Here is a 19,923-nt window from a genome sequence, read left to right as displayed (position 1 = left end):
ATTAAAATAATGGCGGAGATATGGGACACAAGAAAGAAAAGCAATGCATCAATGAATCTCCAGCCCTAGTGAAGCAGAGCTCCGCAGAAAAGGAGAAAAGCTGACCTTCCTCGCCGGAGAACCCCCCCTTACTGCTGGGCGGAACAAGCGGGGTTTGGCGTCTAGCTGGAGGAGGTGGATTGCGAGAGAAAAGAGACAGATAGTCTGAGAGTGAGGCAGCTAATTGCTTAGTCCGTCCCTCATTACCATATCCAGTGTGTGTCCGCTGGACTCCAGCCAATCCCCCTCACACGCTACCATTAATCGCAATGCATTATTCACTATCATAATTATACCGACATGCGCAATCCACACAACAGCAACACCAGCTAATTTCCGTAATTTTTTGCGACGAGACTATTTGCGAACATTTTTTTTCATTCGCTCGTTGCTGATGTATCTGCAAAAAGCAGAATCAACTCTAAGCGTATCAGCAGCATGTCCCGTCGCAAGCAAGCTAAGCCTCAGCATCTCAAGTCGGACGAGGATCCCGCACTAACCGGGGTGGTGTCTGAAAATGGTAAGTGTCATTTGACGTTATTATTCGAGTTATTATTTTAAGTCGCTTACTTTAAGTTATCTTCCCAAGAGTCAACTTTTTGGCAGTCGATTTGTCTGCAGCATACTTCGTGATAACCTCCTATATGCCTGTTATTTTGAGGGCTATGATTAAGTTTCTCATCTGCTACGTTATATGTTGTTTTAGTTATCTATAAACTGTTAATACCGAGGTATCCGTTCCTCTTTGGTTGCAATTGGCAGTTTTAGAAGCAAGGAACTTGGATTATAGGCTATTCTTTGCAGTCAAAATGGGATTTAGACAGATTTCTAAAGTTTAATTTTTTGGAGTTGTGTTAAATATGTAAGACTATACGGACGTTCAACACTTATCAAGCAAAGCCTGGTTTTCACTGGGTAGCAAGGCTTTATTGTGTGGACTTCAAGTCCACAGTGAGCAAAAGTTGACAGGAGTCTCATGTTTTACGTTTTTAGCCTATCGATGTTTACATGTCAATACAGCAGCCTTCAGCCATGAATAATTTCAAGTTTCAAAATGTCATTTTGCATATTCGAATGTGTTTTAGATCAAAATGTTATTATAATCCCAACAGTCTTCCCTCGGTGTATCACGTTTAGACATGCTTGGACAGATGTGTCTTAATCACAGTATCTTATATAGTCCACTTTATCAGTTAGTTAGTTACACGCACACATACACACAGGCCTACAAACACAGAGACATACAAACACACACTCTTACACACTTATTTACTAAAATAGTAAAATAGTAGTCTACAAGTTATTTTCTTTCGAAACCAGTGCAATTAAATTTAATCTACGATTTGAGTTCTCCTAGACTTTCCACCCTGCCGGTGTTTTGTGTGGTATTCAGAGAAGCTGAGAGTAGATTGTTTTCCTCTTTAGATTTGAGTCAAAGGCATTTTGTCATGGAAATGTTTTTGTTTACAATTGCCCCCTTTATATAAATCTATTACACATGGCTTATTTCCTAACGCACCCGGTGTCTACACGATCATTGGACTGGGCTTAGCCGTATGAAAAGCTTTTTTTCTTCTTGCAGCGCTTAAACGCCATATAGCGTTATAATTATAGATCTAAAACCATCTCAACACCTTGGCCAGAGGGAAGTTTAAACGCTTCTACTAACATAATTTATGTTTTCTTATCAAAATAATGAGTATCTTATTTAAGTGTTTTTTATATTCGATCAATTCAGGAATTTGTTTGTATTTCATATCATATGCCTATTAATTTGTTTTCGGATACATTCTTTTTGTTGTTGTTGAGTGATTTCTTTTCTTGTATGTAAACACAAAACGGGATGATAACCTATTTGTTTTTTTACAATACAAGTGCAATGTGAGTAGCCTTGTTTCACAAATCATATACAATATATAAAATAGGCCTAAGTAAGTTTTATTTAATACAGTTAGTTTTTACTCATCATTAATGTTTCAATTAAGAATGACAACATCCACATTTTTACCAACATTCCGAACAGTTAACTATCAAATAATTATCTTCTTATTGTCTCTGCCTGTTTCCCTCACACACACACTTTATCTATTTTTTGCTCTCTCTCTCTCTCCCTCTCTCTCTTTCTCTCTTCTTGATTGGGAAAGAGGTAGTGTAATAGTCAGCATTTCTTATTGACTTCCCATAAAGCTTATGTTGTATTCTCAGATCGCAGATCACTTACATTATATCTGTGCCATCTTGGTCCAGATTCACACACACAGACGCACAATCACACACAAACACACACACTCACACAGACATGCACACACACTCACACACACACACACACCATCTTTTGTACTGAACCAGTAGAACAGAAACTGTGTGATGCAATCCCAAGGGAGAGATCTCCGGGCTCTTAGAAGCAGGAAATGCTGGCGTGACTCTCTGTCTGAACAAGGACCATGACAGGGGTCCCTCTCTCTCCCCCCCCCCCCCCTCTCTCTCTCTCTCTCTCTCTCTCTCTCTCTCTCTCTCTCTCTCTCTCTCTCTCTCTCTCTGCTTCTGTACACCTGCAGTGGTGGATGGAGCAAGATAAATTACCCCAAACCTTTGTCATACTGCTGTCATATGGATTTTTATCATGTGATGGGAAAATACAAACGTAGGACTCCTAATATGGACAGTTATCTGATTTACGTCATTGACTCATGATTTGGTATGTCTGGATATTAGTCTACACAGTCCCAACCCCCTATGTGTCATGAACACGTCTTTTTTTAAAGTAAATTACACTTTTTGTGCCTATTCAACTGTCTAGTCTTAAGAAGTCCTCTCAGTTCAGCTCCAGATTTAAGCACAAACATCTCAGAACATCACACACAACCACCCCCTGACCAAGAACATTCCTCTGGACACACATGAACGTGTTGCTCTTAGGAACATGCATGACACCTCAGATGTACATGTGGAAAACACACACACACATACATACACTTCTTGATGCACCATGTTGCTGTGCCTGGTCACCTACCCAAACACTGAGATCTGTAGTAAAATCTGTAGATGTAGATAACACATCCCCGTGTTATGAAGAGAAGACATCTGTGATATTATGATAGTATCCCAGAACTCCACATGCACATATTTAGATACATTTAATAATTACATACACAATGTCACAATTAGTTTTTTTGTTATTCCCCAGAACCACTAGGACGTTCGATGACTTTTTTGAAGCACTGGTATATTGTTTCAAGGAAGAAAAACATTTCTCAATATCCATTCTATTGAATAATCATCTATTGACAGCATGGTAACTCACACACTTGGAGAAAATGTCTTGCAGATACAGTGACGCTGACTTCCATTTCCACATGCAATAACCCTCAGCAGGTGCCTCTTAAAGCATCCATTTGAGGAGTCAACCAGCTCATGTGTCCTCTATTATACATATCTTGATTTCTGGTAGAAAGCATCCTACCCCCCCCCCCCCCCCCCCCCCCCCCCCCCCACACTCCTCCACACAGCCATCTCCGGCATGTTTGGTGCGATTTCTCAGTTATTTAAAACCCCGAGTTAATTTTGACTTTTTTTAAGTGCGTGGTCTTTTTGTGGGCAGGGGGACATTGTTGTCCGATTACAGCCTGACACTCCTTTCATGCCTGCCCCCTACCCTGGTAAGTAGCCAGCCTCCACCAGCCCCCCCCCCCCCCCTGCCTCCAGGCACTCCCCCGCCTCCATCCTCCCCCGTCTCGTGCCCCCCCCCCCCCCCCCCCCCGGGGGTGCCTGGTTAGAAGGGGCTTTGATAGAGCTGGCTGACTTAACCTTTGCCTGCTCCGCCCTGCCAGGGCCGGCCGCTAGATGTCAAGCTCTTAATACAATTAGAGCATGTGTGTGGAGTTGACCTTGCCATTCGCCGAGGCTTACCCGTGTCCTAGGAAGTGTTAACAGCCGCAGGGCTTTCATCTCACTGCCGCTTCCTCTCTACCGCGAGACGCTGCTCCTCCCGGGGGCCTGGGAGACGGAGAACACACCCCGCGCGCACACACACGCTCGCACACACACACACACACACACACACACACACACACACACACACACACACACACACACACACACACACACACACACTGATGCTGATGACTGAGACAGACTGACTATCATTGTTTACAAAGTAAGTCACTTACATATTATTTCGATAATAGATAATAGATGGTATTCAGGTTTACAATCTCTCAGTCTAAGAATCTGGAATATGTTGTATGGAAAGCCTCTTTTGGGTGACTCAAGGAGAGAGCACAGGGAGGAAGGCTCCGAGACAAGGATGGATGAAATTAAAGAGAAGGAAAGACATAAAGAAGTCCTCCTCGTACTGACAACACGACTGTTCCCCGCTTCCCCTTCAATTGAGCTGTGTTTGGCTTTGTTCTAATCCCCTCTCACCATTAGGTTGAGTCTCACAGACCACCCACGCTGCCATGCCAAAGACGTCTCAGGCAAAAGGCACTCAAATATGGCTGTCTTTTAATTACCACTCAGCACTCAGAGAACCGAGAAATGCAATGCCTCAGAAGAGAGAGAGGGAGAGAGTAAGGGAAAGGAAGAGAGCGAGGGAGGGAGGGAGCAAGAGGGAGATAGAGGAAGAGAGGGAGAAAAAGAGAGAGCTGAGCTCGCCAGCGTGGTGTCACACATCCATCCTGAGAGAGCGCCGTCACTGAATACTGTATCGCAATGCTAACACAAACAAATCGTTAATGTTTTGGCTGTGCCTCATCTGCGCGCAACTACAAAGGCCTCCCTGTCGGAGGGGGGAAGTCGTTGTAATGCGCTGCAGACGAACCCAGCCCCGATGAGAAGGGATGAGGGAGCCATGAGACAGGCCTCGGGGGAGGACAGGTCGGGTGAGCGGAGGGGAGGGAGATGTGTGCCTGGCTCAGGGTGACCTGTTGTGGGGAGAGGAGAGCTGAGATCAGGCCTGGATGACCCAGCCCTGGGGAAGGGGGGCGGCGGGTGAGGTGGGGGGGTGGAGGGGAGCAGGGCAGGGTGTTGGTCTGTGTGGATGGGTGTAGGAAGGAAGGCAGAACTCGGCGTCAGGCTCGAGGGGAGGCCTGGGGAGAGAGTGAACTCGGAACTGAGCCAGGTGTCTTCTCTCTCTTTGGGACATTACAAAATCATCTATCAGGGTTCAGTGTTACACTTGAAGAGCGGTGGTACTTTTGTCCTTTGCAGTTTTTCTATTTGACTGTGGACAGACAGAGGGATAAAGAAGAGAGAGGCAGTGTTTCAGCTGCCTGTCCCCCGGACAAGAAATAAGAGAGCAGGTGAGACAGAAGAGGAGAGATAGAATGAAGTGCAGAATGTGCGAGGACATGGAAGGAAGGACAGTACATAGAGAGAAAAAAAAAACGGTGGGAAAAAGTAATTGGTACAGGAATTCCAACATAGTTGAACCCAGCAGGCCTCCTCCCCGCTCTCCTCCTCATCGCCCTATTCTCCCACAGCTTGGATCTAGAGCAATTTATCTGTAGTGTCAGAGAGTAGAGAAAGAGAAAGACAGAGAGAGAGAGAGAGAGAGAGAGAGAGAGAGAGAGAGAGAGAGAGAGAGAGAGAGAGAGAGAGAGAGAGAGAGAGAGAAAGAAAGAGATAGAGACAGAGAAAGAAAGAGAGAGAGAGAGAGATATAACTGGGAAACCATCATAGTGGAGGAGATAGGAGTGATTCTGTTATGGCTACATACAGATAGCTACTCCAAATGGAAGAGTGATTCGGATCGCAGACAAATACAGTCAATGATAGTCATCTGTTTTTTGAGAAATGTGCACTGGAGTCATTAGGCCATGATTTAGATACATTTGCTTTCTTTTCTTCATCCCGTTTTTCTTTAGCCTTATTGGCAAGTGTATCACAGTAGCACTGTGTTACGTGTGTGTGTGTGTTTGTGTGTGTGTGTGTGTGTGTGTGTGTGTGAATGTGAGAGAGAAAGAGAGAGAAGCATTAGTGTGACTGTGACGATTCTATGTGTAACATTTGTATCATGTGTGTGCGGTGGTGCATAAGGTGACACGTCATATATGTGTGTGTGTGCTGAGTTTCTTATTTGCGCTCGTGTGTGTGCGTCCTTGTTTGTGTGCTGTAAGTGAGTCTGGAAATTGTTAAGAGAGAAGAGTTTGTAATTGCTCTGTACTCTGTACTGTGCTCAATAAACTCCTCTGTGGGCTCCACAACAGCAGCACAGAGCATGACTATCTCCTGTGATATGATATGTCAGATTAGTGGTCTCCGTTAGGATGCCACAGATTGCTGAGAGTGATAGCGGATACAATGATTCAAAGTGTACAATCCCTCCATTGATTGGGCCTCAGCTTCATATTTGCATTTGAGTAAAGGAAGGACTCTTAAAGGAATGAAAAACGCATTGGATTTGTGTTTTAATGCCTTCCTTTCTCTCGCTGTAGGAGAATCAATACACACACGTGGGATCGCACACACAAGCGCGTTCATGCAGGGGCACACACACGCTCACCTTCTTTTAAGACTTGAGGACATGTTTTCGTTTTTCTTATATATTATATTGTTGTATTTATCATAATATGATGATCTCATTTATATTAATGTAATGTATTTTGTAGAAATGTTATTTAGAGGAATACATCATTTTTATAGTAAAACATATGACTTAAAACAAATATCTGTGTGATTGAAGAGCAATTAATTAAGATTTATTGTCACACTAATTCAAATTACAACGCGAAAATGAAAAACATTGCTAAAACGTAATTCAGATGAAACGTTTATTTAATATTTAACAACGATACTTTAAAAGAAATGTATTCCGCTTACTGTTTTTATTTATAAAGTTCATGCAGCATGCTTAAAAAATTTACCTTTTCTAGTGTTGTCTCTTGAATAATTTGAAAAAAAAAATATGTATGAACAAATGTGTTAAATAAGTCTGTATTATTACATAATACATGGTTAGTAAATGGAATGTGTTTATATTTATATATAATTATCTTGTATTATGGGATATATTATCTTATACATTTTTGTCTTAAATTTCCATTGAAGGTATTCTGGTGTAAATGCGTAAAAAAATATATCCAATACTTGACAGCAGTGCCCTGTGATAATCACATTACTTTTTGTAAAATTTTTGTTTGAGTGTTTTTTGGGGTCATAGCCAAACAAATGACCCCTCTCAAAAGCCCATAGAAGGAATTAAAGGAGAGATTGACAGTAAGACCATGCAAACAGCTAATCATCCCAACACAATGCTTACTCATTCACCTCTCCCACCCCCGATTGTGGAAATTAGCTCTAGTTTTCATCCGCTAAACGGCTGAAGGGATTTCTGACCGAAGGCACGTGTCACAATGATTTTCAATCGTTCAATCTCCACTTATCCATTCATTTCTTTGTGCCTATTTTTTACATTTATGTTTTATCAAGAGGGCATCATTTACCAATGTAAAATACAGTACACTGTTCGTAGGTGTGGTGTGATGTTGAGGCCCAGGGCTGAGTAGATATTCCTTCAGAACCTGTCCGTCTGACCTAACAATATGAGCACATTCTAAACCCGACGGTGTTCATTGTAGAAAAATCTAAGATGGATGGATTAATTCCAACACTCATTGTGAAGATGAACTAGGTGCTATCTAGATGGATCTGAGAATGACCCCTTACTGTCTGTGTCTTTGCTGTCTGGGTTCAGATTTATTATTATTTTTTGACTGTTGAAGTGAGTGTTTTTTTTCTCTTCCCCAATGATATGTGCACGTGTGTGTGTGTGTGTGTGTGTGTGTTAGGCCTCCCTCCAGATTTGATCAGAAAATGTATATTCACATTTACATTTTTAAGCAACTTTAGTTTTGGCTTTTATGGTATTTCTCTGTGATTGATGGAAATGCATATTGCATTTGTATCACACTCAGCTGTGGTAAACTAGAGTCTCCCAACCAATCAGAATGTGATAATGATATCTATTTAGGCTGGTTTGGAAGGTGTGCTCACTGAACCATCAGAAAGAGGAAGCCAGCCCATGACTTCACATTTTGTAATTATCACATTCCAACCTTTGACATTTTTCAAAGCTTGTTTCACATTCACACTTACATCATTTGGTATTGTTCATCAGGTTGAACATTTGAAAATAATCAGGAATGCAAACTGTCTTGTCGTAATTACTCATCAGTAAGAGTCAGGAAGGCTAGTCAGGAAGGTAGTCATGTTTGTTGCATAGGCACAGTAACTGCTTGGATAATGAATACACGCTTAACACGTGTACAATTGTTCACACACACACATGCACACCACACACACACATATACACATGCACATACACACACACACACACACACACACACAGGCATCCATGCATTTTAGAATGAAATAAAAGTGTGTCCTTAATGATTTGATCAGGTGTGAAGTAGTGTCATGTTCAGTAATACTCCTGTTGTAAGCGCACTGAAGAGGAAGTGATTAAACATGTGATTAAACATGTGATTAAACATGCTACTAATCCGAGAAATGACTGCCATAGAATGTAATTTGGCAAGTCTCGTTTCAAAAAGAGAAAGGTAGAATGAGGGAGAGACAGAGAGAGGCTGATAATTACTTGTAAAAGCTCCATGTTTCTTCTTTTTACAATATTTCTTTTGTTTTAATAGATGTTCTTCGCAAAGATACGATATTTATTAAAAAGAAAATTGTATAATCACTCAACTTTTATGATTTTTATCAAATAGACAACAAGATAAACAAAATGCTCAAATGTATTAAATCATCACTTAATATGGAAACATAATATACAACAATATGGAAACATAATATTTGCCTACAATAAATAATATTTGTTATTAATTGTAACATTAATAACGTAACTAAAACATTTTCACAAAATACACACATATTTTGTATAGCACACAAACAAATAATTTGGAAAACACATTTAGAATTAACTTAGATTACACAATATAGACATACTAAAACTATTTAGAAAAACACAATTTGATTTTCATCAAAATGTAACTTAACAGTGCCACTGTATGTCTTAAAACCTGTGAGGGAACAGTTCATTGAGAAGCTGGACCTCCATGACCTCTGTTAAGAGACTGTGTTTGAATGGCTTTACCTATGCTAAATGAAGAGGCCTACCTGTTTGAAATGCTGGTGGAAATGACTGGGCTTGATAGCAGAGGAGAATCCTAATAGGTCCATCAAAGAGCTGATTTGTACCCAACAAACGAGGCAGCTGTGAATTGTATGAAATATTGGAAATCAATAGCTTCTATGGAATTTCATTAAGCGGCAGTATCCACAATTGATAGGCCCTCATAATTTGATGGATTGCACAAAGAAAATTATTAGCTGGATCTATGGAGAGAGAGGGAAGGCACAACACTCGGTCTGGAGAATTGGTGAACCAGGGCAATTTGTTCTGAGTAACCAAAAAATAAAGAATATCGATTCTGCTTATGTTAAAAGAGAGAAAAAAAAGATTCAAAGGTTAAATCTTTGCAGGGTTGCCGCGCAGAATACGTGTGGATTTTTCGATTGATTATTTATTCATGAATTCCCCGCCCCCTCTTTGTCTCCCCTCCTCCCCCTGTCCTCCCTCCTCCCCCCAGCCCCAGGTCTGATCCTGGATGATGCGGACAGCGGCAACGAGAGCCGCAGCGGGAGCGAGGAGACGCACGTCTGCGAGAAGTGCTGCGCGGAGTTCTTCAAGTGGTCCGACTTCTGCGAACACTTAACAAGCTGCACCAAGAACCCCCTGGTGCTGATCGTCAACGACAACGAGCGCCCGCCCACCCCCGACCCCTCCCAAGAGTACCTCGCAGAGCCCTCCCCCACGCCCAGCTGCCCCAGCGACCAGGCGGAGAGCGAGGACCCTGGGGAGGGCAGCCACAGTCCGGAGGAGGGAGGGGATGAGGGGGCGGAGCTAGCCCTGGAGGTGGGCAGTTCCCTGGAGAAAGAGGAGGAGGAGCCCATGGATCTGGAGTTGTCCCCAGAGAAGCCCCCGGACCCTGAAGACAGAGAGGGCTCCCCGGAGCCGGATGGAACTTTACCTCAGCTCAGCGAGGGTGCTCCCTCCCCTGCCGCCAGCTACAGCATGCCCAGCACCAACGTCACCCTCGAGACCCTACACGGCACCAGGGTGGCGGTGGCCCAGTTTTCTCAGAGTGTGCGGGCGGCGGCCGCCAGCGGAGGCGTGTCCACCATGGCGATTCCCATGATTCTGGACCAGTTGATGGCTCTGCAGCAGCAGCAGATCCACCAACTGCAGCTGATCGAACAGATACGCAGCCAGGTGGCACTGATGAACCGCCAGCCCGGCGCCCAGCCCCCCCTCAGCCACCACCCCCACCACGGGAGCTCCAGCGCTGCTGCCCAGGGCGCCCCCTCTGGCCCCAGCCAGCTCCAGCTCCACAGCTTCATGGCCCCCCCTGCCCACCAGCTTCCCCTCAAGCTCCACTCCGGTCTGAATGGCCAAGGCACCTCCCCCCTCGCCTCAGCTCTGGACGGGCCTCTCGCTCAGTCTGCGTCGAACGGCAGTCAGCAGTCTAGCTCCACCATGCCCAGCAGCACCTCGGCGAGCTCCGCCTACCCCCCTTCAAGTGGGAGCGGCGTGGCTTCTCTTCTGCCCCCCTGCTCGTCCTCCCTCTCCGGAAGCTGCAGCGGGGCTAGTGGATCAGGGCCCGGTGGCAGCAGCAGCTCAGCCCTGTCCAGGACCTCTGGCAGCCCCCCGGCGCTGGGCCACAGCAGCCTGCTCAGCTCGGCCTCCAACCTCCCTCTCATCCCCCACAGCTCCTCCAGCAGTGTCATCTTCCCCAACCCTCTGGCCAGCATAGCGGCCACTGCCAACGCTCTGGACCCCCTCTCCGCCCTGATGAAGCACCGCAAGGGGAAACCCCCCAATGTGTCGGTGTTTGACACCAAGCCCAGCTCAGAGGACCCATTCTTCAAACACAAATGCAGGTTCTGTGCCAAGGTGTTTGGCAGTGACAGCGCCCTGCAGATCCACCTGCGCTCCCACACGGGAGAAAGGCCCTTCAAGTGTAACATCTGCGGCAACCGCTTCTCCACCAAGGGGAACCTGAAGGTCCACTTCCAGAGACACAAGGAGAAATACCCCCACATCCAGATGAACCCGTACCCCGTGCCGGAGTATCTGGACAATGTGCCCACCAGTTCAGGTATCCCTTACGGCATGTCCCTGCCCCCTGAGAAGCCTGTGACCACCTGGCTGGACAGCAAGCCTGTCCTGCCCACAGTGTCCACCTCAGTCGGTCTGCAGCTCCCACCGACTCTCCCCAGTATGATGGGAGGGTTCGGCGACTCCCCCAGCCTCACCCCACTCAGCAGGTCACCCCAGAGGCCCTCCCCACCATCCAGCGAGTGTGCGTCTCTCTCCCCGAACATATTCACAGACGCTGGCATGACCACAGCTTCTCCCTCCCCTAAGGCCAACACAGTGGCCGACGCGCAGCCTCTGCTGAAATCCGAGGGCGTTCACCTGCCCCCTACTGTCGCCTCCAGATCAGGGGAGAACACCACCACCACCTCCGTCACGCAGGTGGTCCTGTCCACCACCATCAACTCCTCCCCCTGCACCGGCGCTGTTCTGGCCTGTGAGCCCATCAGTGCCCCCAGCTCCGTCTCCCACAACATCCACCCCATGCTCACCTCGTCCTCCTCCGCCTCCCACCCGGTGCTCCCCATGCTCTCGGACCAGTTCAAAGCCAAGTTCCCCTTCGGCGGCCTCCTGGACTCTATGCAAACCTCCGAGACCTCCAAGCTGCAGCAGCTGGTGGAGAACATCGACAAGAAGATGACCGACCCCAACCAGTGCGTCATCTGCCACCGCGTGCTGAGCTGTCAGAGCGCTCTGAAGATGCACTACCGCATCCACACGGGCGAGAGGCCCTTCAAGTGCAAGATCTGCGGACGGGCTTTCACCACCAAGGGCAACTTGAAGACTCACTTCGGGGTCCACCGGTCCAAGCCCCCCCTGCGGGTGCAACATTCCTGCCCCATCTGCCAGAAGAAGTTCACCAACGCAGTGGTGCTGCAGCAGCACATCCGCATGCATATGGGGGGGCAGATCCCCAACACTCCCCTCCCGGAGAGCCTGCAGGACATGGACGCAGACCTCTCGTTCGACGAGAAGAGCCTGGACGCCATGAGCAGCTATGACGACGACCTCCTGGACGAGATGGAGCAGGCCATGGAGGAGGAAGCGGAGCTGAAGGAGGGGGAGATGGACCCGTCGAAACCCCTCCTCCCCTACTCTCCCGGAGCCTCCCCGCCCACCTCTGTCATCTCCAGCATAGCCGCTCTAGAGAACCAGATGAAGATGATCGACTCGACGGTCAACATGACTCGCTCCTTTGGCCTGAAGCCCTACCAGAATGGTGGTGGGTTCGGAGTGGAGGGGGACTTCTTTGCCAGTGACTCCGTGTCTGCGATGGGGGATGGGGGCAGCCCAGCCCTGTCTGATGGGGGCAGCCCGGCCCTGTCTGAGTCGTCCGGCTCTATGCAAAATATGTCCCCAGACCACAGCCACCCAGAGAGCCACTCCAACAGTCTCCCAGTCACCATTCTCAACCATAACAGCGCTTCAGAGGGAGGACAGGATAACAACCACGGGATGGCCACAGTGAAGTCGGAAAAATCGGACACTCCCTCGCCGATCCCTGTGTCTGAGGGGAACGGGGCACTGGACCTGACTGCCACCCAGCCTTCCAGGCACTTCATTAAGGAGGAGAACCACTTCAACATGCTCTTCCTGAGTAGAGACAGAGGTACGTGCAGAGACATGAACTCACATGGTGTCGCAAATAACAGCTCACATGAACCCATTTCAACTGTCAACATGCTCATACAATATTTACTCAACCTCTCTAATGCAATGCTCTATCTTCACTGGTCCCTACGATATGTTTCTCTCAGGACTCAGCACTCCTAGCCTGGCCACCACAGCCTCCAACATGATCAAGATGGAGATGAACGGCCACGGCAAGTCCATGTCACTAAGCAACAGCCCCCACCTACCTGTGGGCGTCCAGGTGCCCGCCACGGCGCCGCACACCACCATGAACCCCAGCATCACCCCCATGCTGGCGCCCCCGCCCCCCAGACGCACTCCCAAGCAGCACAACTGCCACTCGTGTGGCAAGAACTTCTCCTCTGCGAGCGCCCTGCAGATCCACGAGCGCACCCACACGGGGGAGAAACCTTTCGGATGCTCCATCTGTGGACGGGCCTTTACCACCAAGGGAAACCTGAAGGTAGGAGGGAGACCAGTCACGTTGCCTTTGATAAGTCATATCAACACTACTGTACATCTATGAGGAGAAGAAAGACGCCTAAGTTCTAACTCGTACTATGACAATGTTATAGTACTACAACACCATTTCCCATGACTAGCAGATCATACAGTGTCATATGTAAAATGTAATTGAGATAACTACAAAAAAAAACATTCCTATGTGTGTTTGATGCTATTCCAGGTTCACATGGGCACCCACATGTGGAACAACGCGCCAGCGCGGCGAGGCCGCCGTCTCTCCGTGGAGAACCCCATGGCTCTGCTGGGGGGAGATGCCATGAAGTTCAGCGAGATGTTCCAGAAGGATCTGGCCGCGCGGGCCATGAACGTGGACCCGGGCTTCTGGAACCAGTATGCAGCAGCCATCACCAATGGACTAGCCATGAAGAACAATGAGATCTCCGTCATCCAGAACGGGGGCATACCCCAGCTGCCCGTGAGCCTCGGGGGCCCTGGGATGACCTCGCTGGGCCACCTGTCTGGAGGTCTGGAGCGGGTACATGCTGGTAGTAGCCCTCCCATGAGTGGCCTAGAGAAGACTGGGCTGGAGGTTGGGGCTGGGCGGCCGTTCTCCAGGTTTATGGACGAGAATAAAGAAATCGGTATCAACTAAAGACTAATGGTAGTATCCTCTCAGAGAGACCCATCTCATGATGTTGAAAGGACATAAACTGCTAATCCAGTTTGAACACTTATGTACTATATTATGTACAGGTTACGTTTTTTTTGTTTGGATTTTGGAAATATAGTATTTAGTATTGGTTAGAGGCATTCCATCCTCCTTGATATTTCGCTCATACGAAGAATACTTTGTCTCTAGTTTGAGAATATGTCGTCTTGCAAGATTTGCATGGTACTTCTTGGTTTCTATCAGTATGTTCGACTGCTTTCATGGATTTTCTTTTAAAAATAATACCTTGACTCAGTGGCGACAAGCGAATTGCCTCATTGTAAAGGACTGAAATAAGAAAGAGACAGTTGCTGCCGAGACTGACTAGCCTTTGTTTGGCTACATTGTTTATGTTTGTTCCCACACAAACGGCCAGGTATAGACTGAAATAAGACCCACGAACGGTGTTTCTGTGCTCGCCTAATTATTATTTTTCTCATGAAGTAGAAAACTTGAAAAAAATGTTTGAACTATTTTAATCTTTACATTTACTCTCCCGGCATTGTGTTATAATATTGTCCTGTGTCTTTAGTATTTATGATATTGAAAAAAGCGGGTATAAGAAAATATATTTAATTGCCCAAGCATTTTATTGATCCTTGTTTTCTAAAGATTGCAGACTTCACTTCTAAGTATCTCTTTCAATAAAGACAACAAGTCATGACAGTTGAAAAACAGAGACACCTTGTGAGGTTTTATTTGGATATCCAGCAAGACTATGTGAAACATGTCAGGTGAAGATAAAGTGAAGGAGCCGCTGGGTATCTGAAGCTGCTATGACCACAACCCTGCTTTTAACCTTTGTAAAAAGATGAAAAAAAAGATATCCTTTGGAAGTAAAAACAAAAAAAAATGTATGTATAGAAATACGGACAAATCTAAACAGGTATGCATATTTTGTATCACATGAAAATAGACATCATGAGTTGAGAGTATTTGTCATGTTTGTGAATGCACTTTTTAAAACGAGACGTTTTGTCTGTGAGTTATCGTTAACCCTTTTGACTGAGCTATCTATCACGTGTTGTTTGGATTGTGTTCAGCGTACCAGTCCTCCAGGTTGCAGAAGGGCTCCTTGGTGGCAGCACCTGTGCTGCTCTCTCAAGGACGTCCTCCTCCACTCAATCAAACCTTCTCAAATAAAAAAAAGAGAGAACAGGTCATCTGTGTTTGACTGGTCTCCTTCCCTGCATTTGATAGGACGCTTTCTGTTCTTACCACTTTAAATGCATTGCAGATTTTATTTTTCTTCATGGAAGGTTCTAAGATTCAATGATTACATGAATTGTTTTAGTGATGGATTATTTGATTTAATGGAAATTACAGCTTCCTCACTGTGCAGTGTGCATAAACAACTTATTAATACTCATAATTACACAGAATTGTTTATATAAATCTAAATGAACAATTGTTTTCTTTGCTTAAATAATTTATTTAACCCAAGATAATCCATTCCCCAGAATAAATGGGTCAAAGGAAAGATGCTGTCAGTATAACCTCCATTTCAAAGCCGACTCAAATAATACGTACCCATTCTTTGCGACTCAGCCTCGGGAAAAACTGAAACCTTGCAAAACGTGGCTTCCATTTTAACAAACTCGAATAAGGCCTTGTTGAGGTGAATTCAAGGAACAAACAGGAGCACTCGACACTTAAGACACGCAAATGCAAGAAAAAACAAATCAATTTTTAGCCTACCCCCGGGATGAAAGAAAGAGCAGGGGAGAAAATACAGAATCAATATCTTTCACAGCTCCCCAGAAATGATTACAATCCATTTAATTATTCAGAAACAAGCAATCTTATTATTAACATTTTAGTAATTTACAAAGGAACATTTTATATATGTGGAAGTCACCATGAAGGTGTAATAACTCAGTTCTGCCAAACTGCAACCGAGGTGGGATCAAACCAAACAGGGTGGCAACCTATCGAGTGACCAAGAGACCGTTTCTAAGGGTAGAGTAGGTTATAACCAGACATTTTTCTCAGGATCTCCTGCCTGTGTGAACTTTGATTGCTAAACAAATCTTAACATATGTTCAGAGTCCGATGTAAATTTGTTTAATGTTTCCAAAAAAAATCAGTGGAAAAATGGGTTGTGTTCTAAAATATTTGCTTTTGCTTGTGTTTGGTGCTGCATATCCTGGTGAGCGCTTTGAAATGGCCTCTTTATTTTGGGAATTTCAAATAAATACTGCAGTCCTTCTGGGGATGACTGGCAGTCATGTTGCTGATTCCCAGACATCTCTGGCGATTAAAACACATATAAAAGGAACATGGTCAATATGGGAATATTCTTTTTTTCCATGAAGAGAAAAAAACTAAAACTAAATGAAAGAATATAATTAGCCGCCATCTGCTCTCCAGCCTTCCTTGAGTGGTTTGAGTGTTTCAGAAAAGATGTTCAATTATGTTGTAAATTTTATGAAGGATTTAAATGAGTTTGACTGAATATCCAACGGGATCAAATAGATGAGACACTGCATGTGTTTGTGTTAATAGTTAAAAAGCTGAGGTGTTTGTGTTTACGTGTGTGTGTGCGTGTGTGTCATTGTATGGATGTGTATGTGCGTGTGAGTGCATGTGAATAAAACGTCCAATTAACATAAATCTAATTTGTTATATTTTAGAATAATAAAGTATATACGAAGGATGTTACCTTTTAACTAAGAGGGAGAGTGTTTTAGTACGTTACCCTGTACACATACCATCAATAAGAGAGTTCATAGGAGATGGAAAGATTTAGCTTGTAAATGTAAAATATAGGTTTGCAGTGTTTTCATGCCGGTGATACATTAAATAATATTTACAATATGGATGCACTCTCTTTCTGACACTATTATTGGCAAATAGCCTACAGGCCTTTTAGCACTGCAATGTTTTTAAATAATCTCTGAAATGATAATGTCTCCTGTAGCTAACTGTCATGGAATAGGTTCAGTATTATTCTACAGTCTATCATGAGGCCAGCGCTCAGGTAAGTAAGGTGTTTTGTAAGGTGTTTTGTAAGGTGTTTTTTTTTTTATACACACGACACAGTCTCTTACATACTGTAGGTTGGGCTTTACATAATTCCTTTGTATTAAAAGGCACAATAACATTGCACGAAACAAGACAAAATGTATTTCCTGAGGAATGAAACAGCATGACCTGAGAGCAACGGTCAGCTAGGAACGAAGAGTGTGTAGAGGTGTGCCGCCATGTCAACGCTTGAAACAGTATTGAGATTTCCATACAGTAAGATTTCTGTGTCATGTAAAAGCGAGCTCATAATGCAGACCTGTCTAGCTCGTAGTATAAGTGAGAGCCAAGTGTTTGAGCAGCTGTAGCAGCTATAGCATGCCTCGGTGAGGTTTCCTGTAAATGCTGCTGGATGTCATCGTCTGTGGGAGAATACAGCTTTGTTAACCCTGGCTGGATGGTAATGAGCTCACATGACGATCAGATGTGTGTGACAACCTCTGTTTGTCCCAGAGAGACACATTTTACATGACTTACTCTGTGTGTGTGTGTGCGTGTGTGTGTGTGTGTGTGTGTAGCGTCTGCGTGGCATATGTTAGATTGGGGTTTTGTGGATTTATCATATCCATAGTGTATGTGGTGTGTGCTGTCGTGCTCACATAAATGTGTTTGTGAATGATGTGCTTTTATTTGTGTGTGTGTGTGTGTGTGTGTGTGTGAGGAAACGAGAGAGCACTGGTGGTGGTCGCCCAGCATCGCCCCCTGGAGTGTCACAAGACACCTAACACATAACGCGCTGTGACACACACACGCGCACACACACACGTACACACACACAGACACACACAGATACACTTATGTGATTCACACAGCAAAACCATCTGGTGAGCATTAAAGCAGTCTGTACTAGTGTAAATTCCAGTGTTCTTGAGATGCAACACATGGCTGTGCTGGTTTGTGCATGTTACCTCAGTCAGACATAAACAATATCAACATCAGGACATTTGTATATATCCCGACAGGTGAACTTACAGGTAACACACTCACATACACACACACATACACGCTGTACACACAAACACATTGTTTTAGCATAGTCTTCTGCTGGACAAGCAGATGGGATTGACTTCTGGAGTATTACTTTTCAAATTCCTTTTTACAATATTTTCAACACTATTTTTACCCATTTCCATCTCTCTTTAAGATATGATTAAGCTTGCTTTTAATTGAATAAGAAAAGCAGTTGCTGTAATAAGCAACAAAAAAAACTCCTCAACTCGTTCCAGAAGCCATGATTATGACATATCTGCTTTTTTTTTCATTTTCCCTCATGTGTACCCTACAATGTCCGCAGGATCGAGGCTTCCTCTCCTGAACAGACGCTCTCACTCAGTTTCCCGTTTGGCAGACACTAATGACTTGATCCAATCAGAACAGCTTCGGGGCACAAAAAAATAGATGTAATCATATTAAAATTAATATGCAGAGCTCAGCACAATGGGACACATTTAGCAAAAACGAGAACCAATCATCGCTCCGGCCTCTCGTGACTGGATGCAGGCAAATATTCGCTGGTGATGAGTGACAGCCTGGTCATCAGTGCGGGCGACCATGCTGTCAGCCATTCTTGCTGTATGCTGAATGTGATGAACTGTATTAAGTCGTAATGATCTCCATTCAACCCTCATCAGTAGGTTATTGTCTGTTTATTGGTTGTTTTAGACAGTTGTTTTCAACCGCTTTTGAGTTGGCCCTGAGGTGCTTTTTTGGACGCTATGGATATGTAGGCCACATATTAAAAGTTGGATTGTCTAACGTCTGTGTCCAATATCAGCTGCTAACAGAGGCTTACTCAATACAATTCCCGGGCAAATCATTACTGTTTCTCACCCAGCAAGCTTGTATTCAGTTCATTTTGAATACAGCATTCCACTCATTCTTCCAATCATGTGCTAGCATTTACCAAATCAAAATTGTTAATTTTTGCAGACAAGACCGAATGAGTGTAAAAAACACTTTTTGTTAAGGTCTCGGAGCAGTAATTTTTATGGCATTTTATTATCAGTAGCTGAGCCATGGTTGAACCTTGAGTCATGCATGACAAAAGCACTGTGAAGACAGACGACATTATACCTCAAGTGATTTGAATTAGGACTCCCAACCAGCAGCTCAAGAGGTTATATGAGGACTTATCAATAATACAATTGTGACAATACAGAACCTGCTGCACACTCTAATATTTACTTTAACTACATTTGGTCTGATACATTACATTTAATGGAATGCAACACACTGTGTCTGGCATAGAATGTAGTTTGGCGCCATGTAAACAGCAGCATCTCCATCCCTGATGAGCTATGTACATTATCTTTCCTTCTACAGTGAAAACAAGTTAATTTTCAAAACAATTGAATCCAATTGTCAGTTTGTTTGTCTTACCTGCCGACAGGAAAGTGTGAGCTACCTGTTTGGGGAGAACGTGTGTTGACGTGTGGACATGCCGCCATGCGTGTGTTTCTGTGTGTGTGTGCGTGTGCGTGGGGAGGGGGTGGGGGGAGTGGTAGAGCGGGCAGGCAGGCAGGCAGGCAGGCCTGTGGTTGGGGACGAGGCTGCTGTCTGGTGAGTGTTTAATGCCCTGCCCACTGTGAAAGTCTCCCTGAAACAGGAGCAGTAAATATCCCCATTGATCCAGAGCAGGGGCCTCTATGATGATGCAGTGGCGAGCAGCCATGGGAGTAAATCTGCTCGACAGTAATCCAATCCTCTTCTCAAGGCCCTTGGATCTTAGATAGGTGCTTTAAATCCAAAAGTGAGCTTTTTTGCACAATCCCCCACTCCTCCTCCCCCCCCCCCACCCTCCCGACCCCCCCTCTTTCTTTTTGTTGTCCATTCTATTTGTGCTTTAACGCCAGATACAGGAGAGGATCTATGGCTT

At 45.0% G+C, this 19,923-nt stretch overlaps 1 protein-coding gene across 1 annotated transcript; it reads left to right on the top strand.

Moving 5' to 3' along the window:
• The first annotated feature begins 477 nt into the window (after positions 1-477).
• Positions 478-15,143, top strand: sall3a (spalt-like transcription factor 3a). Its single transcript, XM_067238077.1, has 4 exons — positions 478-559; positions 9,651-12,827; positions 12,976-13,313; positions 13,536-15,143. The coding sequence occupies exons 1-4, from the start codon at positions 478-480 to the stop codon at positions 13,965-13,967; spliced, it is 4,029 nt and encodes a 1,342-aa protein (XP_067094178.1). The 3' UTR covers positions 13,968-15,143.
• The last annotated feature ends 4,780 nt before the right edge of the window (positions 15,144-19,923 follow it).

This window comes from Osmerus mordax, chromosome 6 (genome assembly GCF_038355195.1).
Source record: "Osmerus mordax isolate fOsmMor3 chromosome 6, fOsmMor3.pri, whole genome shotgun sequence".
In the NCBI taxonomy this organism is placed as follows: Eukaryota; Metazoa; Chordata; class Actinopteri; order Osmeriformes; family Osmeridae; genus Osmerus; species Osmerus mordax.
This window is presented reverse-complemented; position numbering and strand designations above follow the sequence as displayed.